This window comes from Lytechinus variegatus, chromosome 6 (assembly GCF_018143015.1).
Source record: "Lytechinus variegatus isolate NC3 chromosome 6, Lvar_3.0, whole genome shotgun sequence".
Lineage (NCBI taxonomy): Eukaryota > Metazoa > Echinodermata > Echinoidea > Temnopleuroida > Toxopneustidae > Lytechinus > Lytechinus variegatus.
Window position 1 is genome coordinate 43,677,308 of NC_054745.1, and position 20,712 is coordinate 43,698,019.

The following is a 20,712-nucleotide window of genomic DNA, read 5'->3' on the forward strand; positions in this document are numbered from 1 at the left end:
TCTTTTCGTTGTTTTTTTTTTATTTTTCAAACTTGATTGCAGGCTACTGTACCTTTGAAGAGCCTATCTGTGATTGGTTCAATGTAGATGACATAGATAAAATGGATTGGGTTCTCATCAGCGGTCGGACATCTAGCGGAGGAACTGGCCCGACGAACGATCACACAACCGGAAACGTTTTAGGTAAGGATGCAAAGATCAGTAGCATTTTAGGTAGGGATGCAACGATCAGTTACTGTACGTTTTAGGTGAGGATGCAACGAAAAGTAGCGTTTTAGGTAGGGATGCAACGATCAGTAGCGTTTAGGTAGGAATGAAAGACGAATCGACCGGTAAACAGAAATATCCAAAATGACATTGGTTCATATTCTTTTCATTGCTCCTCGCCAATGAAAATCGACTCTGACTAATCAGTTCCCTGAATGAATTTCTGATCCTTTAAAAGAAAGTGCTAGGCGGAATGTTAGACTTTGAGATTTTGTTTTTAGTTTCTGGATCCTTGCATTCTTTAATAAAAAAAGAGAAACATTTGTTTGTTTGTTTGTTTTATTTCCGTCATAAAAAATACATAACAATATATATACAAGAGATACAAGGAGTAACATACATAATGATTCTAAACATTGATTAAAAAAATGATTGATTGAAACATGTTAAGAAAGTTAAAAGATCAAACTTAAGACAAGAGACGGTTGGATAACCCATATTCAGCTGCACCAATTATATGTGCGGCTGGTCTTCCATGGGGACCAAGTAAAAAGAGAGAACAGAAAAGAAAAGACAAAAGAGGGAAATGAAGGAAGAGAGAAAAGAAAAGGTAGAAAAAAGAAAGAAAGGAGAGAAGAGGGAAAAAAATCACTATCAGTTTCCTTACTCCTACACTACTACCCCATCCCTGGGCCCCATCCCCCTCCCCCAAGAAAGAAATCAATGTCTCAAATGTGACAACGCTGATCTAAACGAGTTTAAGGTCATACAATTACGAATATTATCTGGGATACTGTTAAACAACTTTGTCCCCCTATAGAAAAATGTGCGTTTGCAATAATTAGTTCTGGGTTTGGGGAGGCACAAATTATTTTTTCGAAAATGGTAAGGTCTTGAGGTGTAAAATATGTATTTTGTTAGATATTTAGGAGCCAAATCATGGAGGATCTTAAACATCATTGTTTGAATATGAAAGTTTTGCCTAGACTTCAGGGTTTGCCATTCCATTACTTCATGAATTGAGTCAGTAGAAACATGTGACCGATTGTTAATATTAAGGATAATTCTACCAGCTCTATTTTGCAACTTTTGTAGCTGATCTGTATATTTGTCATAGGAAGATTGCCATATTACATCAGCATAATCCAAGTTGGGTAGTATAACGCTCTGATAGATAATTTTCAAGTTATTCCTATTGATAAATTTACTTAATCTACGGAGGAACGAAATCATACGACCCACCTTTTCACTTAAGTGGTTAACATGAACATCCCATTTCAGTTCTGAATCAATATACACACCCAAGTATTTCAGCGAAGATACTTGTTTGATGGCATGACCATCAATTCTTAAATCTAGTTCATTGTGTTTTTTTAGCTTGATCAAATTTATAAGATTTTTTCAATCCTATAAATTGCAAAATGTTGTTCGTCGTGAAATTATTTCGAAGAGATAAAGTTAAAACAAATCCAAACTTCGCCTATTAGGCGAAGTTTGGATTTGTTTTAAAAACAATATTAATATTACATAGTTGATATTTATCATTATTTCATACTTACTCCAATCATTAATCATCAACCTTTTTATAGTTTGTGTTTAGTTTGTTAATAAATATTTGTCTAATTAGTAATTTGTCTAATTAGTAATTAGACAAATATTTATTAACAAACTAAACACAAACTATAAAAAGGTTGATGATTAATGATTGGAGTAAGTATGAAATAATGATAAATATCAACTATGTAATATTAATATTGTTTTTCGTAATCATTCTTTTTTTTACTATAGGTCATTATCTGTACATTGAGGCGTCGAGTTCGCAAGACAAATATAATGCTATTCTTCAATCTGTTGACTTCGCACCGAGAATCGAAGGCTGCTTTTCATTCTATTATCACATGTATGGACTAGGTAAAATGATGATGATGCTGCTTCTGCTGCTGCTGCTGCTGCCGATGATGATTATGATTATGATGATGGTGGTGGTGGTGGTGATGATGATGTCGGATGATGGTGATGATGATGATGATGGTTATGATGGCGAAGATGATAGTATTAAGGGTGGTGATGGTGATGATAATGATGATGATGATTATGATGAGGATTGATGGTGATGATTAAAACGATAATGACAATGATCTTGTTGATGGCGCCGAAGATGATAGTATCAAGGGTGGTGGTGATTGCGATGATGTTGACGACATCATCGCAATTAACGGCAATTTTAATGTTAAAAGCGATGATAACGATAATGATAGTCACAGCGGCGTACCCAGGATTTTCAAATAGGGGAGCAATTTTTTGAATATTTCGTCCGCGAAAAAATTGAAAAGCAAAAAAAGGGTCTTCAACTGCAATTATAAGGATATTTAGTACCAGAAAAAAATGACAAGCAAAAAAAAGAGTGGTTTTCAAGTTTAGGGCCACACGTCTGTTCTCAATACGTTTGCATTTTTACAATTACAATGTACAAATTATTAATTGTGCTTCTCAAAAGGAGAGGGGGCACGTCCCCTGGATCAGTTGTGACTCGTCAGGGGGCGTCTGCAACCCTGCCCCCCCTTAGGTACGCTAATGGATAGTCATGAAAGTTATGGTGATAATGGCAATTGTAATGATGATGAGGATGATGGTGGAGACGATGATGATCTTTTTAATCAATGATCAACCATCATCATTGTCACTAACAGCATTATCACCATGATGGTAATGACGACGATGACCATGTTTTTCATTTAGTACAAAAATGAATTCCAAATTCTCTAAGAGAGTTCTTCTAACTGTCATCATTTTCTTAGAAATTGGAACGCTGAACGTACATCTTCAAGAACTCCAGACCGGTGCAGAGAGAAAGACTCTCTGGACTAAGACGGGTGAACAGGGTAACGCCTGGTTTCTAGCTGAGATTGACGTATCTGTTGGTGTCTATCATCTCATCCAACTTGAAGGCATTGATAGTGTTGGTTATAGAGGGGATATAGCGTTAGATGATATCAAATACACCGAGCACAACTGCAAATATGTCCGTAAGTAATTGATTTATTATCTCACTCGGCACATTAAGAGTCTGAAAAGCGTTATATAACAATAGCATTATCATTTTTTATCATTATATGATGATGACATCATTATTATTATTATCATTATAATTGTTATTATTATTATTACCAATATTATTAATTTTTTTATTTTTATTATTATCATCATCACCATTCACATTTATTTAGTCTATTATTCGGGCGCCGCTTTTCTGACGGCGACATCAACATCACATCTTAACTGAAGGTTAAGTTTTTGAAATGACATCATAACTTTGAAAGTATATGGACCTAGTTCATGAAACTTAGGCATGAGGTTAATCAAGTATTATTGATAATTCTGCCTGAGTTTCAGGTCACATGACCAATTCCTGTTGAACTCCTGTGAGTATGATCCGGTAGAATTTTCAACACAATTACAAAGTAAGAGGAAATTTAATACAGCATGATGATGAAATGAAGTTATATAGCCAGACAGTTAAACAGAAATGGATGAACAGAATGATGTAAAAGTGATATAAACAATATGAATCGACAGGTGGAGGGTCATTTTCATGTTGTAATTACATGAAAATATTTGTTTAATTATGTTACTAAGCTTTGCCTACAATAATAATTCAGAATTTGATTTCATTTACATGCATGATTTCGATGATTTTTTTTGTAATCTTGAATTTATGTCATTGGTTAAAAAATAGCCTTTTGCTGATCTTTTGTACCTGACTAAATACATTCCAATAAATGGATACATCATTATAAAATATTCGAATTTACCTTCTGATATACACCTGACACCAACATGCTCCCTTAAATCTGTATTCCACAGCCCCTCCTACCCCTACCCCGACCAAAGCGGTTACCTCTGCACCCCTCCAATGGGATTGCAGCTTCGAAGGAGACACTCTCTGCACGTGGACGCAGGGAAAGAACGATGATTTCGATTGGACTATTCAAACTGGGAGTACACCAACCGTCGGGACAGGTCCCCCTGCGGACCACACCACTCAGACTAAGCAAGGTATGTAAAAAATATATTGAATTTATATTTGACAATATTTCAAAATGCATTTTACCCACTCTTGGACCTAGCCACGGAGGATTATCTATTGTTACTTGGGTGCTGTGACAATGCTCAACACTGGGGATCAGCACCCCCAGTAACAATAGAGTAATATTCGGTGAATAGGTCCCTCTACCCACTTCAATGAAAATTTTATTTTGGATATGAAGATTATTACAATGAAGATACGGGAACGATATTTTGAATAAACAGCATTGGTAATTATCATTTATCAAAACACCATTATCATATCTGACTCCATACCACGAATTATCACACATCCTTATGATTGTAGTTATTGTTATTATATCTTTTTCACTAACGCACTTAAAAGATCTGTTACAACTTTTACTTTAAGTTATTGGATCTAGCTCCTTGCTGGTTTTGCCCCCCCCCCAAAAAAAAAATGATCTCAATGCCTACTACTTCAGTGATAAAATGTCAAAAGAAAAAAAAAATCATTATCATATCTGGCTCCATACCACGAATTATCACACATTATTACTTCCTTATGATTGTAGTTATTGTTATTATTTTACTGGTATCTTTTTCAAACGCACTTAAAACATCTGTTACAACTTTTACTTTAAGTTATTGGATCTAGCTCCTTCCTGGTTTTGCCCCCGGCTCCCCCCCCAAAAAAAAATGAAAAAATGATTTCAATTCCTTCTACTTCATTAATAAAATCTTTAAAGAAAAGAAAAACACTGCCTTCAGTACCATATGGCGCAGTTACTTTTCGCATAATTGTACTGCGAGTCTGATCAGCTATTTTATATTTTTTTCCCAGCTTCCTGTTTTGGGTTTGTACAGAAATCTGTAAAACGGATGTTTTCGAATCTCACTGTGGACATCATGGGGGAAATGTGACTTCAGCAATAATGAGAACAAAATTTGAATTAGCCAATAATGGTTTTTGAAGCGAAATTTAAAAGCGCCAGCTTTGACCCTCTTGATATACAAATCGTCATTTTTTACCAAAAGGATATAATATCATATTTAAACCCTTTTCATTAATCTTTATTTGGTGGTGGAACTTTTTTTTGATGGGGGGGTGTGGCTTGCTCCCCAGGACCACTCCCATCTATACATCAGTGAATTATTTATTAACTAGCTATTATTCATTCTTGCAGGTTTCTATATTGTGATTGATTCAAGCTCTACCAGTAGTAATGATGCTGCCCGTATCTATAGCAACCCTCTCCAGGCTGGTACTCCAATGTGTATGACTTTCTGGTTTCACATGTATGGCGCTCATGTTGGTCAACTCAGTGTAGGATATGGAAACACAGAGGGTAATACAGGTAAGATCATTGCTTAACATTCAATAGGCATAACAACTTTAAAGCATTTGGAAATATTTATCATTTGGAATGTGTATTTGTTTCATGACTTAAGACATGTATGCTCTTAATTATTTGTTGCTACATTTTAAAAACTTCTTGTAATTTTTAGTTTGTATTGCTTTTTGTAAATATATAATTGTTTTTTTCTTTAAATAAAAAGAGGTACATGTACTTATTGAGGGGGTCAGTTCAGTAAACGGGGAAGGCTGTAAATGGATTTAAGAATAATTCCCTGTATATAAAATGAATCACAGTCTTGGAATCAAAGCAAAGAAAAATATATAAACACAGGGCCTGTATTCTGAACTTGGGTTTAATTAAACACTTGGTTAAAGTTGAAGTTTAACTATAGAGAGCCAATTTGGGCACAAATCTTTATTAATAGTGTTTAATTTATTAACTTATATGACACTCGAGTCATTTATAATTAACTATCTTGGAAAGATAACTGAATTATTTTCTTCATTTTGAAAGCAAAGGGAAACAAAAAAGTAAATACATGAAAAACACCATTTATTTAAGCAATTTTTTTAGATCAGCTCCCCGTAATTATTGTACAAGGTCTTACTTCAGAATACGTATTTATGCCCCAATGTAAGAATAGCGCTCGTGGGAGGGGGGGGTGACTTGAACAGCTGACTAGGGAAATCCCCGAATCGTGCGATCGATATCACACGTGTGCAAGCGCTGTCTTTCGGTCTTTCGGCTAGCTACGTATACGTGAGTCCTTCCTCCCCGCAAACCGCGGGGCGTATAGCTCCCCGGTGGTCGGCCTATATGAGAAAATTCCTTACATTTATACGTACCAACTCTGTACAACAATGTAGTATCAACGTAAGGATTCGATAATAGAAATATTGACAGCTGTGAGATCAAACATGACGAGATGAGGACGAGTGGTCAGTGAGGTAAGACTTTGATTAGAATTCTTCTTTTGTCTTTTTGATGATGAATTCTGATCAAATTAAACTTTAAGTTCTTAGATTTTGGCGCATCATCATTCCGTATTTATGTCTCTTCATATGACTGACCAAGACTGGAGATGGAACCCACAACCACAGACCTGTGAACAGGTGCAAGATTTACATTTTCTGTAATGAGTTAATGTTGTTTTCTTCTCTCTTTAAAAAATTCCTTATTCTCTAATTTTGGTCTGTTTTTTTTTCTTATTGCTCCTTTCATTCTTTTCTTCCTTTTTTTCTTTGTTCTTTTTTCTAATCTTCTTGTTATTTATTTCTTTCCTCTATGCTCTTTCTCCGCCTTTTTGTCAGCCCAACCCTCTCATTTTTAATTATGCTTTTCTATACCAGGCATATTATGTTTTGTTTTTAATATTCTCCCCTCCAAATAGAATGGAGACCAAAGCCATGCCAGCGCCAGGTATGCAAACTGGATGGATGTAGGACGTATATAATGGCATGGCCTCTTTTGAATGAATTTTCTCAATTCAATTTACTTCAATTGTAACCATCATCAGGAGCGGATCCAGAATTTTACAAAGGGGGGGGGGGGCAAATTTTTCGGAGGAAATTTTTGACAAGTCCCGCCCCCCCAAAAAACAAAAAAAAATTACGTTATCAACCACAAATTAAGGATATTTTGTACCCGAAAAAATTGACAAGCATAGAAGAAAATAAGTTCTCAATGTCAAAAGAGGGGGCACACCTCTGTTTTAATGGCATTTTTACATTACAAATTTTTAATTTAGCTTCTCAAATGGGAGGGGGGCACATGCCCCCTGTGCCCCCCCCCCCTGGATCTGCGCCTGACTATCATCTTCTTATTCTAATTCTCAATCCTTGATCTATCCCCTCATATACTATTCTTCCCATATTATTTTGATGCATACTTGAATAGGCATAATTAAATCAAATATTTGTTCTCTACCCTCCCCCCCCCACACTCTGAGTAGAAGGCTCAGTTGTGTGGACTAAATCAGGAGACCAAGGGTATAACTGGATGGTGGGACACGTGGCCCTCTTTACCGACACTAACAACCCTAAGGTTTACCTAGAAGGTGTGGCTCGAGACGGTTACCAAGGTGATATTGCTGTGGATGACATTAAATTCAACTATGGTGACTGTCCTGCCTTATGTGAGTATTTTACAGCTTATTATTAATACTCTCTCTGCAAGCAAGTAATTGTTTTCTAACCCTCTGCTATTTTTTTTCACATAAATTTAGGTTCCTGTTGTATTGAACAGTGCTTTTATTTGTTTTTTTTTTAATGATGCCAGTGCCATTTTTTTGTACGAATGTGAAAATGTATGTTATGAAACAATATCATCAAGGACATCACTTGAATGAGCTTTTTGCTTATATCCTGTTAAAGTTCTCTGATCTGTTATTCTTAGAAGTTAGATGTGTCTTCTGGATTCCAGATTCATTCAAGATCCAGAATTTAAGACAAAGGATAGATAGATAACTGGTTTATTGATAAAAAACATCATTGCGACAGAGTCGAATTGCGATGAGTTTACAAAGGTAAGTTTACAAAAGAGGCATTACATAATCATAATAATCCAAACAAAGTAAATAAAAATATTAGTTAAGAAAAATATATCACATAATCATACATTCGTAATTTCATGAAAGTAATACATTTTAAACACAATTTAGATGTATAATACGGGATCAGTTTGAAAACAAATACATGAATTCAGGGGAAAGGTAATAAAGAATATGCACGTGGATGGAGGAGAAAAATAGGTGAAGAAGGAAAGGAGGGGGAGAAGGTACTGAAGTTAAGGAGGGGAGAAATAAGAGAAAAGGTGAAAGGGAAAAGGCATACAAAAGAAAGAGGAAGGATGGAAGATGAATCACACAGATTGAAATATTGATAATTTAATGAGAAACAAAAAATTGACCCATATATGACAATGATACTCTATGTGATGAAATTATATTGGGTTACAGAGTGTGAACTATATTGGAAGATAACCCCCCTCCCTTCCTGATCCGAACAAAGTACATGAAGCATTATCCCCGCCCTAAGAAATATACATCTCATTCTCTCACACACACAGCACACACATACACCCTCACACACACCATCATTAGCATATTCCTACAAACCTCAGGGGGAGAGTGTTCCAACGACAATGCTGTAACCATGGTAACAGATTTTTAAACATTTCCTCGCCCAAAAATATTAAGACACAAGAACTGGCTAAAATTTTGAAATATATTAAAATAATTTTCCCTAAATATTTGTTATTAAATTAATAATTACTGGAATTTACATATAAAACTGACTTGAAGTAGATGTAAAAAGATAAGAATATTGGTTTCAACTACTTAGTTCATTCGGGTACTTGAGGTTTTATGTTCAATTTAGAGTTCATTCAGCAATTTCACCGAGTATGGGATAGTGCTATCCCTGAGTCTGTTTGTTCTGAATTTTATTTGCGGAACTTGGGGTCTCTTTCTAAGCCTCATAGAGAGGGCAGTTTCTGGCGCCTCTGGCATCAAATGGTGACATGGTCCTGTCGGCTTGTTCAGTTCCTTAGCAAATTGGAGACAAATCATTTGCCGTCGTTCAACAAGGGTACTCAAGTTCAATAAAACGAGAGCATCATCATAGTGTGTGAATTGACGTCCAAGGATGATTTTCATTGCCCTTTTTTTGGATGTTTTCAAGTTTTCGGACATGATCCTTGGTAAGTCCTGGATTCCAGACTGGAACGGCGTATTCGACTGTTGGTCTGATGTAGCAGTTGTAGACTGTCACGAGATCACGAGTGGGGACCTTGTGGTGTTTGAGCAAACGAAGCATATGCATTTTTGCATATGCTTTCCTCAACATTTCGGTGACTTGTTTGTCCCACTTAAGATTTTGCTGAATGAATACACCAAGGAGTTTCACACATTGCTGCCTTGCTATTTCTCTACCTCCTAGGACAACAGTTGTAGGAAGAGGGGCATTCCTCATGAAGAACACATCCATAGATATACATTTCTGAGGATTTAGTCTCATCTGGTTACGTTGAGCCCAATCTCTCAACGATGATACAGCTTCCTGGATAATGGAATTATCCAGTCGGCTGCGACACTCCAGGAGAGTGAGGTCATCAACGTATTTGTACCTTCGAATAGGGTCGACAATGTCTAAGGAAGCTTCATGAATAATGGCCAAAAATACCATGGGGCCAAGTTTTGTGCCTTGGGGGACACCAGCAGAGACTGCGGACCAGTCAGAAACGGCTGTGTTGTACCTCACACACTATCGTCTACCCTGTAGAAAGTTTGCTATCCAACGCACAAGGGATGGGTCAACACCGAGAGACAGGAGCTTCATGACGGCTACGTTTTGATCGATGCGGTCAAATGCTTTGCTAAAGTCAGTTAATATCAATGTAGATACAGTTTTGGGTTTATCCGAGTTCAGACACAGATGGTGAAGGATGTCAACAAGACAATGGACCGTAGATAGACCTTTCCTGTTTCCAAATTGTTGAGGGTCAAGATACGGATTCATATCCTGCATTGTCCATTTAGCAATGAAGCTCTCTGCTACCTTGGCGAATTGATCCGTCAGGGAGATTGGTCGGATCGCTTCAAGAGTAGCAGGGGTTGACTTCGGAACTGGCACGACAGTAGCTCGCTTCCACTGCCAAGGGACGCAGCCGCTTTGATATGATGAGTTAAGAATCTTCGTCAACGGTACACACAGTTCCAGAGCAAACTCCTTTATCAGGCGTCCAGATATTCCATCTGGGCCAGAAGCTTTAGAAGGGTTAACAGCTTTGAGTTCTCTGAAAACTTCCCATGGCTCTAGCAACGGGCATGGACGTGCAGGTAAGTATGAAAGTAACTTGGTTCTGTCTAAGGGGGGATGTCATTGGCAACACCAATAAAGTGTTCGTTGATTCTATTCGCGATGGCAACGTGATCATCATTGTCCATATCTGGTATGTTGATCCTGATGCCTTGTTGTTTACCAGTCGTCATATTGCGTATCCCCCTATACCAGCCAGCAGGATCACTTTTCTTCAGATGTTGGATTCTTTCCGAGTAATATAAACGTTTGGCATCTTTTATCTCCCGTTTTATCTTGTTGCTCCAATAGCGAGAGAGAGTATCATTTCCATCACTGAATGCCACTTGACGTTTACGTATCATCGCTTTGATTTCTGGATTCATCCACGGTTTGTCGGCTATATGACACTTGACAGAACGAACAGGAAAATATGTGTCAATTGCAGTATTAAGCGTAGTGTAAAATATATTACACTGCTCACTGGCGTCATCTGATTTATTCAGTTCGGTCCAGTCGTGTTCACACAACCATCGACCAAAAGCCCGGATGCTGCCGTCCTTCATTGGTCTTTTCGTTTTAACAAATGTTTTGTTTGGTGGGGGATGCGAATCACAGGGCCTCCATACCACGGTTGAGTGATCGCTGCTGCCAATAGGAGCACGGATTTCGACGTCTTCATAAAGCGGGGCTATGTTTGTCACTATTTTGTCCAAGGTATTAAATCCCCTTGTTGGCTTATTAACAACCTGGGAGAATTTCTTGTTCAGAAGTAATTGATCAACATTAAGTTGGTTGAAATCCCCCAGGACTACAAAAGCAGCATTAGGGTGATCTGTAAGGACTTTTTCTATTGTACTCTCGATGTGGTCGATCATCCTTTGTGCGATTACTTGATCTTGCTTTGGGTAGTAGATTACGGCGATGTAAATCTCTGTTACACAGCGAGGGAGGCGAGCTGGTCGCACTTTTACCCAGATTACCTCAAGTTCGTTTGGGACGTTGGTGTCTGGTACATGACTCATGTTTATATAATTCTTCACATAATTAGCAACTCCTCCTCCGGTTTGATTAACCCTTGCCTTTGATATCACATTATAACCTGGGATTGATACATATTCTAGGGGTATATCATCTTTGTACCAAGTCTCAGTCACAGCTACAATGTCATAATTATTGTCGGTTACAACAGCTTCAAATTCGTCAAATTTATTGTTTAATGATCTCACATTAGCCAGAAGAAATGAAGGCAATATGACTGGATATTTACTTGTTCTTGTAGGTATTTTTGTTAAGTTCGCCTTGTTTACATCTCGTTTGGTTTCTGTTTTATATGGACGATGACCAAAAACGACTTCAATATGGCGTCGTAAATTTCGTCCAGCACGTCGTCCTCGACGTCGCTTCGAAATTCCAAGTGATTTAATAGTTTCCTGTACATTTGTCGAAATATCACCTTTCACACCATGTTCCTTGATTCTTAATAATTCTTCACGAGTATACTTCATAACAGGAATGTGCTTACTTGTATTAGAGTTCACTGGATTTAGTTGTGTTGTGCTATATTGATGTGGTTGGCTAGCTGCCGAGGTTGCCGGCATGTTGTCGAATGACGGTCCACTCTCCATACACACAACCAATATCACAAGAAAGCATATCATAACGGCACTCATTGTAGTCAATATACCAAATATACACAGCTAGAAACACATAGATTGTTGACAAATCACAGTCAAGCAATGTTTAGCAACATTTCCAATCCATAAAGTCTCTTGATATTGGGCAAAATTAAGCAAAAAATACTTATATTTGCAGAGTCCATTTGAATTTGGTGTGGTCAGCACGATGGCGCCCTCTACTGATTAAAGCACATAAGAACCAGCATCTATTAAAAAGCCACCTCACCTTTTCATCCATTCAAATCTGGCCAAGTTTTAAGAAAGAAGCTGGCTCAGACGGTAAAGAGTCTGCCTGTTGAACCAAACGTTGTGGGTTCGAGTCCATCCCAAGCGAATGACGGAAGCCTGCATTGCATGTAAACGTCTTTCCTCTGTTCCATAGATGCGGGTTATATTAGAGTGAAAGCACTCTGTCCTTCTGTTAAGATGTTAAATGGAGGCCCCGTGTAGAAGAGAGTCACCACGTTTGTTAAGAATCCACTGCTCTATTGGAATGACGATAAGCGGAACCGAATGATAACATTAATTCACTACTCAATACATCCACACAGCAATAATTTTGTTACCAGGGCAAAACAAATATTTTTTTCTCTCATAACATTTCAGATTATTCATACAAATGAAAGTATAGGCTGATTTATTTTCTGCATTTTTTATAGTTACCTCAAACGATATTTATTAACACTCACTACACAGTGTTGGTTAGCTTGCTCCCCTTAATTTTCTATGCTTGGAATGAAATGACCCAATCAATCATTTTGTTTTTTTGTCTTGGCATGCAGTATTCTGTGATTTCCAGGCTGACGATGCCTGTGGGTATGCTAATGATGACACAGATGAGCTTGACTGGGTCAGAGATCATGGACTGTCATCACCTAAATCACTGCCTCAAAATGATCATACGTCCGGCACTCAAGATGGTATTAATTATTTCAAATGGATGATAATTATGATGATCATAAATTGATGGTGATGATGACGATGAGGAGGAGGATTATGGTGATGATGATTATGATGATGGTGGTGGTAAAATGATGATATGGTGACGATGGTGGTGAACATGATGTTGATAATAAAGATGATGGTGGTGATGATGCGATGCTGGTGGTGTTGATGGTGATGATGGTGATGATGATGGTGAAGATGATGTTGATGATTATGATGATGATGATGATGGTGATGCTGATGATGATTATGATGGTGATGGTGATGATGAAGTTGATGATTATGATGATGATGATGATGGTGATGATGATGGTGAAGATGATGTTGATGATGATGATGGTGATGATGATGATGAGGTTGATGGTGATGATGATGATGATTATGATGATGATGGTGATGATGATGATGAGGTTGATGCTGCTGATGATGATGATGGTGAAGATGATGTTGATGATTATGATGATGATGATGATGGTGATGATGATGGTGAAGATGAAGTTGATGATTATGATGATGATGATGATGATGATGATTATGATGATGATGGTGATGATGATGATGAGGTTGATGGTGATGATGATGATGATGATGATAGTGATGATGAAAAGGAGGATGATATAAATGATTTTGATGTTAATGATGACGATGTAAGGTGATTCTGATCAACATTGTGAGGATAATGAAATGAAGTTAAAGGTGAATTTGATGTTGATGATAACAATAATTAAGATAGTGATGATGATGATAATGGATGACAACGATAACGTTAAGATGACATTATTAATGTTGATGATAATGATTCTATTAACGATGATTATGGTAATGATAATAAAATGAATATGATGTAGATGATGGTGGTGATAATGATAATGAAGATGATGATAAAGATGAATTTGATGATTGTAATAAAAATGAAATGAGGATGATAGATGCCAATGATGATTACAATATTGATAGTGATGAAGGCCACATATATTCTATCAGATGGGAGGTCCTATCATCACTTGATCATATCTGCCTGCTAATCGTAAATCCTCTCTGTTTACAAAATGATAAAAATTGACTGTGTGAGTGGATTTGAGCTATGTGATCACAAAAAATGATTCTGTAACCATTTTTTATTTTCAGGATATTACATGCGAATCACGACAGACCAGCTTTCAGAAGTTGATGCTAGTGGAACCTTGCTCTCATCCATATATCCCAATCCTCTGAGTGGCTTCAGGTGCACTGAGTTCTGGTACATGATTAGCGGTAGGCGACATGAATTTGTATAAGTGGGACTATATGTAGATTATTCAAGGAAGGGATATAAGTTGGATGTGTTTTTCACTGGTTCAAATGAAAACATAATTAAGGTCTAGCACGTCAGTGGTAGTATATGTAGTGTGAATGCATTTGTGTTGAATATAGATGTAGATGAATGAGATTATGTAGACTGTATCAAGATCAATCATACATTTGTAATGATGTGGGTATTTATAAGGTGCTTACGACACATACATTGTACGTATCTCCACACTTACAGATTATTGTTTTCCTGGTCATGGGATTCAGTCAGTCACTGCATACAAAATGATTACACATCCTCCACTCCCTGGGGAGTATTTCCAGCCAGTCACTATGTCAGGTGCTCACTGCACTTGGCAAGCTACATTGACTTTCACATCATGCCAGGCAGCATTTAGCACTGACCTGGAAAGAGTATGGATTGATGCCTTGCCAAAAGATGATATGTTTTATTATTTCTAGTATTCCATATTTTATTGTGCTGGTACATTTATATGTGTAAGTTTATGTTTGTTCAGTTTGTTTTCCTCATATTGCTCACTTTACACATTGTGTAATATTTTTTAGATGACTTTGGAGAGCTGACTGTAGCAGCCTACCAAATAGATGCCTTAGGGGCTATCCTACCAACAGGGGTTTCAACATCTTTTAAGGTAACATGATATAATAATGATAACAATTGGCTTTATATCTACGACTGTTCAAAGCACTTCACAATTATTATTACCTGGTCACTGGATTCATAGCATTTTAAGCATCCTGTTCGGTGCACACTTGCTAAACCAACCACAATGACGGTTGTTTCCTACCGGTACCCAATTAGCACCTGGGTGAGCGCCATGGCCCTTCCACCTACATGACATGACACCTTTACAAGAGTCAAAGCCATGCTTAGCCATGCTTTTCCTACTGGGAATCTTGCAAGTAGTTTCTCATTTCAAGTTTCCAACATTTCTTCATTGAGAAAAGAATGGGAAAGCTGCATTGAATTAATTACTAAAATATGTGTCACAGATATTTGGCATGTTGCCTAATCAGTTGTGTATATAGGCACCTTGGTGACGTATAAGTTCCTGCAAAAATTCCCACAAGAGATCCTAAATTGAGAGTTATAGTCATTTACACTTTTATGGCCAAATTAATGTTCATTATATTTGGGGTGTAAACAGTTTTGGAGATTACATCATTTCATTTCATTTATTTATTCACGTCCATTAAAATACATTGAGCATACACAAAAAACATCAAAAATACATTAAAAACAAACAAACAAGGAAACAAAGACACATAGCAAGATGCAAGAAAGATTTTAGAAAAGGGCTAAGATTGTATAAGGATAATTACAGTACATGTATAAAAAAATGAACATGAAATGGGAAACTGCAAAAGAACAAAGCAAGTGTTCTGTCAAGGCAGTACCTATGGACAGTAGAATATAAAATTCAAGACTTGTACTGATAAAATAAACATATAATAATTAGGAAATATGATGGGATGAATTAAATTATAAATAAATTTAAAAATTAAATCATGGATGATGTGTGGATCAATTTTAGTCATAATCGTGCAATCAATACCTCCACCCCCCCTATGCTATTTCATAACAACCTGAGCTATGAGTGCTCCTTCATCCTACCTCAAACATAAATGGATAATGGATATGCTGTTTGAATTTTTGGTAACATTGTGTTCACATGTTTAACAAGAATGTAATCATGAAAATTTAGATATACAGTGCATCCAACAAAAAAAGGAAACCTTTTTTTAGAGACAGATTTCACAATTATTAAATATGTTTTTACCATATGATACTCATGGGAAGATTGAAAAGTTATCTTTCATTTGAAACCAACAGTTTAGCAAATCGCATGTATTGAGGCGTATCAGAAATGATTTACACAGAAACTCACTTGTGAATCTGAATCCACTCTCATTTCAGGGATCAGTGAGAGGAGCTTAACAAAGAATACACAAAAATGCTAATGAGCCAATCATGGAATATGCACGGTTGTCGTATCACGAACCAATCCTGTCCAATTTTTCTGGGCAACCTGGTTTTGAAATTGAATTTTCAAACTTGTCTTGCTCATTAATGCCTAAAGTGTTTGTCTAATACATGTATTAGGTATCAGAATAAAGAAAAATAATTTAATTATGTGATTATGTAAATGAAATATCATAGTTCCTTTGCCTTTGAATTAAAAGACATGGGAATCCGTTTTCTTTTTTTTCTGGGACGCACTGTATAAGAAGGAAACCAATAAAATTTCATTAATTTTCACATCTTGAAGGATCCAACGAGTGGTCTTTGGAGGAAAGCTTCAATAGAAGTGCCATCCAGCAATGACAATGTGTTTACATTCAAACTGGTTATCAAGAAAGCTATTCCAGGTGTCTTTGCTGCTCTTGATGATATCTATGTCAAAGATCAACGGTGCACTGGACAACTAGGTAGGACATATTTGGATTGTTGTTAGAATAATTTTACTTGCCATTCCATTATTATTATTATTTGTTTGGTGTCACATGTGCATGGGAGGTGTGTTGGCTCAGTTGGTAGAGCATCTGTCTCACAACCGGGAGATCAGGGGTTCAAATCCTGGGCGTCAGCTCGAAAGATTGAAGTTGCTGTTTTCCCTGTTTGGCGTTCAACAATTAAAGGGATAGAGCCTCGTCGATCTGGCACTGCACAGCGGCTGCAGGGCCCACGATTAATTGGGGAAAGCAAATTTTTGGAGTATTTTATTTCATGGCTATTTCGAACAATAAAACATGGATGAAAAAAAGGAAACTGAATCACTATGACTCACAGGTCTCTCTGTATATTTTTTGGATTGTAGCTAATATTATTTTTGCGTGCTATTTTAAAGATCTGTACAAAAGCTAGTGATCACACATTAAGGAATGGAACATCATCACACTACATATTGATTTAAGAGACTTTTAAAAACATACTCTCTGACTACTTATTTCCTTCTACTTTATCTCTGTTATATTTGTATTGTAAATATTGTGCACTTTGATGCTTTTTTATTTTTAAAGGCTTAGATGTACATGTAGTTATTACTGTTTATTATAATCAAGAATCTGAATAGCAAATATACAGATCAATTACAAGATGTTATAAACTGATATGAAGACTTATGAAATAACAGACAGCAGTCTCACCCTTGATCTTTAAAGGCCATCTGCACCAGCCAGAGTTTTCAAATTAGCGTGCTATTTCTGATCTGGTGAATTATCCCGATCTGAATAATCTCCAGATTATTGTGCTAGTTCGCTGGATTAATCTCAAGATTGCAATCCCAGGTCAACTTGGGATTATTTAAGAAAAGTAGTGCGCTATTTTACAAATTATCCCTCTAATTCGCAGGTGGAGACACACTTGGGATCATTTATTCATGGCATCAGACCATAATGCATCGATGCCTTGCTCGAGCAGGATTTCTTGAATCTCGAGATTAATAGCAAAGAGGGCCGATCGGGCTAAAATCTTGAGATTAAGCAAACTCGGGCTGGTGCAGCACTGTCTTTGAATGCTTTTCAGATCATCTGAATGAAGACGCGATTAACTATTCCTATAATTCACTTTTCTCTGTCAGGATCATGTGACTTTGAAATCGACACCTGCGATTGGACGAACACTCAGAATGCGGATGAGATTGATTGGCTACGACACAGTGGTTCTACAGGCAACCAGGGGACAGGACCTCAGTTTGATCACACAACAGGCTCCCTCTCTGGTTGGTACATGTATATTGATTCAGCTCTAGGTTCACATGGGACTAGAGCTAGACTGGAGTCTTCTAGCATTGATCCTCAAGAGGACTTTGTCTGCTTCAGTCTCTGGTATCATATGAAATGCCCAGGCAGCAAGAACAAGCTAACAGTAAGTTGGCCATGTTTCTTTTAACTATTTTCAACTCTGCATGATGACCAATCTCTCAGGCTTATCCCTGAGGAGTAACATCAAAATAAAGGCACAGCGGACATGTATTCTGAAACACACTTAATTTGTAATTCCATTCCATAAAATACCATAACATCAAATGGTATAAATATGATTATCATAATGTAACCCCTACAGAAATTTCCAAGCTTGCGGGAAGCGTGCGACTAGCTTGCGGCATGCTAGTAACTAGCATGCGGCTAGCTTAATAAGCGTGTGATATGCGTGCAGAGTAATAGTTAAGCGATCTTTTAGCGAGCAGGGACTGTTCGCTAGCATGCACTCGCTTATTAAGCGAGCGCCCTGCTAGTCGCATGCTGGTTACTAGCAAGCGGCACGCTTAAATTTCGGTAGGGGAATAACAATGATATACACGTAGATATAATTGCATGAGTAAAAAATGGATATTTGCTGTTGCATAAAATCCTAGCGAATCCGTTTCAACATCCACCATTTGGTGGAGATGCATCTCAAGCACCTGTTTAGATTAATTTTGGTGTTTTATTTCTTTTATTTATGAGTTTTTTCTTTCATCAATTCTTCCTTCTGTATATTAGGTTGCCTGGGAAACTGCATATCAGACGAACATAATCTGGTCTTTCACTGGTGAAGCTGATGGTTGGAACTTAAGACTACTCACATTTAGTGTCGGAAAGCAGTATAGAGTAAGTTGGCTAATGCCACAGTTTAGTATAAACCTAGCTTCATGTAGTTGCTGGAGAGAATTTGTTTGGGGCTGTTAATTATGTGTTTCTCGGAAGTCAAGAACCATTTAGCAAAGTCTAGGATGGTAGATGGACTTGGGGGATCTGCATGTTATGCTGCAGTCGGAGATCACATGATAAGGTCAAAGGCCATTTTCAGGTCAACATTAAAGTTTACATGCAAGACTCTCTTATGACACCTACCTCCGCAACCGTATGTCGCAGTCGAGGGTCACATGGTAAGGTCATAGGTCATTTTCAGGTCAACGTTAAAGTTTACATGCAAGACTCTCTTATGACACCTAACTCTGCAACCGTAAGTCACTTTTCAACCAAACTTGGATTGTAGATGGACTTGAGGGACCTGCATGTTATGCTGCAGTCAGAGGTCACATGGTAAGGTCAAAGGTCATTTTCAGGTCAACGTACAAATTTACATGCAAGACTCTTTCTCTGCAACCATAAGTCACTTTTCAACCACACTTGGCTGGTTGATGGACTTGGGGGACCTGCATGCTAGGGTCATTGTCGCCATGATAATTTGTCAAAATTCGGTGTGAGCTCTATATATCGCTGTGCCGGACGACACAGTGGGTTTGGGGGATGTGCTCGGCTTGCGACCCGCCGAGCATCTCTGGTTATGATAGGCAGATTTCAAAGCAAGATATTACGTAAGCTTGTCTTGCATAGCAGGATGAAAGAATTGAATAGACCAGGAACAGACCAAGTTCAAGTTCAAGACATCAAAGTTGGTGCTTACAGTACATGTATCTCTTAGATTTTAGACCACCATGTCACATTAGTACAAAGGACCTTCCTCTGATCATGCGTAGAATCTTTTGATCATGCGCAGAAAGGAACTACTAACTGGCTTATTGATTCAGCTCAGCCACCTTTATTGCTTCATACTGTATATGTCTGACCTCACATTTTCTTTTCTCCTGACAGATGATGATAGAGGGAGTTCATGGTGATGCAGCTGCATGTGACATTGCCATCGATGACCTGTATCTATTCAATGGTGCTTGTAGTGCTGATACTACCCCTCCACCACCATTCACCTGCCTAACAGGAGATGAGAAGGTAGATGCAAGTAAGGTCTGTGACATGAGATCGGATTGTACAGACGGGTCTGATGAAACAAATTGCGGTGAGTGTTCTCTCTTTCCTCTCTTGTAGATTAGGCAAGGTTATATTCTGGACACACTTTTTTATGACTGCTTGTGATACTTCTGGGGCCTGTCTCACAAAGAGTTGCAATTGATCCAATCAATCACAACTATGGATGGCCAGCAACGTCAACATCTATTATGCATGTTTGTTCAAAGTATTATCTTGTTATGATGTATATTCTTGCATTCATAGCAGGGCCCGCTGGGAGAACAGTTTTCGGAACTGAAGTGGCTACCCTGGGGAAATATACCGTTATTATTATATTATTCATTTTTTTTCTTGAAAATTCACTGTGATTCTCTTTGCATACAAAGGACATTGTGCAATTTTTTTCGTAGAAAAAATTATGACATTGATGGATTTCCATAGAGTTCCAATTTATTGTAAATCTTTGTAAGATTGGGCCCTGGGTCCCGTTGAAGAAAGAATTGCAATCAATCGCAACTCTAAAAATCATACGCAACTTGATTTTCAACCAATCAACAGCGCGCATTTGGGACTTGCGCTTGATTTTTTGACTTGCGTTTAAACGCAACTCTTTCTGCAACGGGCCCCTGGACACAC

The 20,712-nt window shown here is 37.6% G+C and overlaps 1 protein-coding gene across 1 annotated transcript in view; it reads left to right on the plus strand.

Annotated features, from left to right (window-relative positions):
* Window positions 1-20,712, plus strand: part of LOC121417880 (MAM and LDL-receptor class A domain-containing protein 1-like) — a 166,693-nt gene that overhangs the window by 55,144 nt on the left and 90,837 nt on the right. The window contains exons 45-56 of the mRNA XM_041611614.1: window positions 43-183; window positions 3,006-3,233; window positions 4,072-4,263; window positions 5,439-5,609; window positions 7,564-7,746; window positions 12,870-13,007; window positions 14,161-14,286; window positions 14,890-14,975; window positions 16,614-16,773; window positions 17,925-18,211; window positions 18,829-18,936; window positions 19,924-20,068. Coding sequence (XP_041467548.1) covers window positions 43-183; window positions 3,006-3,233; window positions 4,072-4,263; window positions 5,439-5,609; window positions 7,564-7,746; window positions 12,870-13,007; window positions 14,161-14,286; window positions 14,890-14,975; window positions 16,614-16,773; window positions 17,925-18,211; window positions 18,829-18,936; window positions 19,924-20,068 — 1,965 coding nt within the window. The remainder of the gene's footprint in view (window positions 1-42; window positions 184-3,005; window positions 3,234-4,071; window positions 4,264-5,438; window positions 5,610-7,563; window positions 7,747-12,869; window positions 13,008-14,160; window positions 14,287-14,889; window positions 14,976-16,613; window positions 16,774-17,924; window positions 18,212-18,828; window positions 18,937-19,923; window positions 20,069-20,712) is intronic.